The sequence below is a fragment of the Eufriesea mexicana genome, unplaced genomic scaffold (assembly GCF_001483705.2).
Source record: "Eufriesea mexicana isolate 0111107269 unplaced genomic scaffold, ASM148370v2 scaffold2534, whole genome shotgun sequence".
NCBI lineage: Eukaryota > Metazoa > Arthropoda > Insecta > Hymenoptera > Apidae > Eufriesea > Eufriesea mexicana.
The window spans coordinates 736,744-741,890 of record NW_016910610.1 but is presented as its reverse complement, the minus strand read 5'-3'; the positions used below and the strand labels follow the sequence as shown (position 1 = coordinate 741,890).

At 33.9% G+C, this 5,147-nt stretch overlaps 1 protein-coding gene across 1 annotated transcript in view; it reads right to left on the bottom strand.

Annotated features, from left to right (window-relative positions):
* Positions 1-3,226: 3,226 nt before the first annotated feature.
* LOC108550122 (putative protein TPRXL) overlaps positions 3,227-5,147 on the bottom strand; it is a 27,938-nt gene continuing 26,017 nt past the window's right edge. The window contains exon 3 of the mRNA XM_017903770.1: positions 3,227-3,263. Coding sequence (XP_017759259.1) covers positions 3,227-3,263 — 37 coding nt within the window. The remainder of the gene's footprint in view (positions 3,264-5,147) is intronic.

The following is a 5,147-nucleotide window of genomic DNA, read 5'->3' as shown; positions in this document are numbered from 1 at the left end:
GCTGAAATATTGCGGAAATAATGGAAACAAAGTATGCCTAGGGTGAGTAATGTGAAAAGGAATGTGTGTGGGTTGTGCATGTCTGAGCAAAAGAATAAATCAACAGGTTATGTACAGCTAACAGAATGTGAGCCACGTGTTTGAATGCGGAAAATAAAATTCTGGAAGGAAATTAGAAGTATCAATAGATGATAAGATCAAGATTTATATTATATTTGGAAATTTACATTGGTTTTCATGCCGTAACCTCAAGGTTTGTATGAACGTACAATGAAAGAACCAAGAAATATAGAAAAGTACTAACAGGATTGGTTAATAATCAATGCAGAGGTACAAAATCTGATAATTTCAACCAGAGGGGAGGAATTCGTGTATCAACCTTAAGTCAAGTGATGAAATATGGGTAAATTTCAGCAATATCTATGAGAATGGTAAGAACAGCAAAGATATTTTGTTATAGAGGAATTTTTCATGTATAAATGCAAATTTGAACATGATATTGTAATCCACATTGCGTGTCAGACAGGTAAGTTTCCAAATTACAGTTTTAGGGAGTAAAATAGAAAAAATAATGCTTATAACTAAAATCTTACTTATGTTTTAGAACGTGACTTTGTAAATGCCTTGGAGTTAACGCACAAAGAAGAAAAAAGAATATATAATTTCAAAACTGAACTGACTGCCAAGGAAGTAAGAGGAAAACCAGATCTGTAGTCTTTAAACCTCAGCAGAAAAGATGTTTCAAGTACAATTCTGCTAAACATCTTGCATGTGCATGTTGGAAAAACAACAAAGGTAATAAAGAAATTGAATGTTGTAGTTGTGGCAAATTAGAATGAAAATCAGTAAAATTTGTAGGATTAGGAAGAGAAGACAAGGTTGAAGAAGTGTACTGTCTATGTGGGACTTGTAAGAAGTCCAATTATTTGGAAGAAATAATTTGGAATGTTTTTTTGAAAACATAAAGGAAAGAAAAGGAGATCAGGATAAAAAAAAGAACACGTGCTTCTTGACAGAGAACGATGGAATAGAATAATAGATTTTCGACTCCAGAACAACAAGCCATATGGTTGATAAACTAGAATATTTTAAAAACAGGAACAAATAGGAGTGGAATTTGGATCAGTGTAAAGAAATATTTCCATGGAAGCTAAAGCAAAATTTAGAATAGAGCCAGATACTTGAATATTGTTTGTGTGTTCCACACTTGAGACAGAATGTATTGTCAGTAAATCTGATAATTGGAGATGGTAGTAAAGTAATTTTCAAAATATATGAAGTAATAGTTCATAAAAACGAAGAAGAAATATTCTTATTGAATGTGTGTAATATGGACTTTATACTAGTAGAGAGGAACAAGAAGCCGGTAGAGAGGCACAGAAAATTGGGGAATCTATGTATAGGGAACATGAAAGAGTTGTCCAAGAAAGTATTGGAAATGAAATTAACGAAAAGAGTATTAAAGACAGGAATTGGAGAATACAGGATATTTTTGTGAAGCAAAGCAATCGAAGATTCCATTTGGAGAGACAAGAACAAGGTTGAAGAGCCAGTTGGAGGCAGAACATTCTGATTTATGTAAGCTTATAGAGCCAGAGACATGGAATAGAAATAGGTATGTTATGATAGTCTTAGATTTTATTAATTTTGTGAGGATTTATGTTATGGAATCAAATATTAAAGCATTACAGAGATTGTTTGTGTTGCAGCAGCAGAGCCAAAGTGGAATAACGTACAGATTTAAATGCGATAACGAGAAAAGGAAGGTTTACCAGTCGAGAATTCGAGAATTGGTGCAGACAGAAAGTTATTATATTGGATTATGCGTCACTGCAGACACCTCAATTGTATGGAAAGGCGAAGAGCCTTAATCGAACAGTATTGGATTACACATGTGCACTGCTGTACGACTGGAATGGAAAACAAATTTGAAGGTATGTATTTACCAGCTTATCTACAGAATAAAAGTTCTGCAAAAGCAATGAATACAACTGCATATGGAATGTGAGTAGGAGAAAGATCTCACTTATAAATTATGCATTTTTGGAGAAACTAATATTCTTTGTAACCTGAGAGTAATAAAGCAATTTTGTTTGCAGATTCGTTTCAAGGAAAGTCAACTCTGCAAGAATTATCCAATGAATATTACAGATTAAGTTTTGTTTTGTACAGTATAGTTAAATAAATGATACAGCATAATCTTTGTACCAAGAGTTTGGTTCATTTCAATATTAGAATTACTAAAGTTGTCTAGTGCATAAAATATTTCAAATTTATAGCTCTTTTGGCAAAAGTTAATATTAATTTTATTCAGATAGAAAAGTAATTATACATACTTATATCTTTTATGCCTTTGACCTCTTTGGTATGTCTGGATAAATTAATTCCTTTTTAATTAATTAATTAAAAATAATTATTGCACAGAAGATGTACTGATATCGAAGATAATATAAATTTTTCATTAATTACTATCTTTTATACAAGTAGTTTACGAATTACCTGTATACATTACAAAGACTACTGTTATGCATGTTCATATAATATTTTATTGTTATATGTAATTTGCAAACAGTTTATAAATTATTACACTGATTGTTAGTAACAAATTAACATTATTAATAAGAAATTGTTCACGAAGCAAAACTCATTTGTCGGTTCGACTTCGGAAGTGTAACATCTAAATTTTCGTTCTGCGCTAGGGGTGGGAATTCCAAGTAAGGTTAGGGCTAGCCACCCCATCCTCACCCCACCCCATTAAATAATTTACTAATCATTTTTCTTTTATTTTCAGATATTAATTATTTTTTTCTTTCAGCTTTTAATTATTTTTTCACTTTCCAGCTTTTATTTTCTGTTTCTACTTATTTTCATTCGAGTATTTCGTATAATATTCGAATGTTTTGTCATTGGATTCTTTACGTCTCATCGTTGGGTTGTTAATCATTTTCTTTATCAGGTCTAATCTATTTTTCTTTCAGGCTTTAATAATTTTTTTTATTTTCAGATTTTAATTATTTTTATTTTTCCACGTTTTATTTTGTGGTTTCTATTCATCTTTATGCGAACATTGGAATATTTCATATAATATTCGAATGTTTCGTCGTTGGTTTGTTTCTGTCTCATCGATGGGTTGCTCTTTCCACTTGGTTAACCTTCATGGTTTCTACTCGTTCGTTTTCTTTCCTCGTACTAATCCTTTTCATTTCAGGTTTATATTAAGAATATTTTATTCTGTTTCAGCTTTTAGGTTCCTCAAAATATGCCTATAATTTGGAAAAGGTTTACAAATTAATACACTTATTGTTAATAACAAATTGTTCACAACATAAATTTACAATACAAGTGGAAAAGTTACTAAATTATACTATTGCTAGTATATATAACGTATTTGCGTGAAAATGTATCTATAATTAGCAAAAAGTTAATAAATTACTACATTTATTGTTAATAACAAATATTTTGCAACGTACATTAACGATAAAAGTAAAAAAGTTAATAAATTATTGGCTACTACTTAAACAAACAACGTATTTGTGATAAAATGTATTCGTAACTTACAAAAAGTTAATAAATTAATAAATTTATTGTTAATAATAAATTAAAATCGTTGGTAACAAATAGCTTGCAACGTATATTAACGATAAAAGTAAAAAAAGTTAATAAATTATTAGTTATTACAGCGAAAAAGTAACTTTTAAAGGAATCGGTAAAGTACGGAAATTTTCGCCGATCTTCGGCCGGCCGCCGCTATATAAGGGGCCCGCGTGCAGGCTCGAGCCAGTTGTCGCTTCGACTTCGGAAGGTCCGCGTTAATATTCTTTCTTTTTGTTTCAGGTTTTAATAATCTTTCTTCTTTCAGATTCTATTTCTTTTATTATAGAGTTCATTGTTTGTGCATTCGAGTATTTGGTACAATATTCGAATGCTTCGTCGTTGGTTTATTTGTATATCATCGTTGGCTAGATCAATGGCTATTCAGTGGCCATTGTCCACTCTCTTAAATAATTTAACAATAATTTCTTCTTTCAGGTTCTAATTATTTTTCTTCTTCCAGATTTTATTTCTTTCATTCTATTTGTCTCTTTGTTTCAGCATTCGAGTATTTCGTACAATATTCGAATGCTTCGTCGTTGGTTTACTTATGTCTCATCGTTGGCTAAATCTTTCCTTTCACAAATTTTACGACTTCCGTTCGATTTGTTTTCGTTAGAGCGTTCGAGTATTTCGTATAATACTCGAGCGCTTCCTCGTTGGTATGTTTATATCTCACCGTTGGAATGTTTCTGTCTCGTAGTTATGTTGCTCAGGTCTCGTCGTTGGCTTGCTCGTTCCATTTGGTTATTATCCTTGATGGTTTCCTCGTACTAATCCCTTTCCTTTCAGCTACATATTAACAATAATATATTCTGTTTTAGCTTTTAGGTTTCTCAAGATTCTGTTTGCGACACATCAATGAACGATGCGTGCGTTTACTTTTAAGTAATCATAAGATAGATCCATAGACTAAGTATCATGTGCGCGCTATCTGTACAAAGGTAAGCTACCTAACTTGGAGCGAAATTTATAAATTCTCTATCATTTTCTTATCCCCCTCGTTTAGCAAATAGAACATAATTGTTCTCGCGATAATCGCGATCGTTCGTAAGTACCGACTAGCCTACGCGACGTGCTCTCGTGTACTCGATAAGTACATGCTTCGTAAGTCATCCTCACGACTCGTCTCCGACACTCATTTCCAGTCACTGTCAATCTCGTCATGCATCGGGTTCCAGGGTGACCCCCTCGGATCAGTGCGTCTTCTGACCTCGACGGGGCGGTCCGCTGCCTAAGTCGTACGCGACTGGGGCTCGGGCACATGCTGGCTGACGGACTAGTACCATCTACGGTTAGACCACAGGGATGATTAAGTTCTACCCCGTGTGGCTGGGATGCGAAGTGTCTGTCTTGGCCGGCAACCGCCCAGCAGGGCCCTCGCGTTGACACTAGAAGTTTCATTGGTTCAGGGACTATCCTTGGCCCACGTGTAAGTCTTGGCGAGAGCGACAGTGACTGGAATTGAGCTAGGCCCGATTGGGAGGATGCCGAAGTATGAAGTTATCTCTGCACACGGGAGTACATCGTCTAGGCTAGTCGGTCTTTCGAATAAT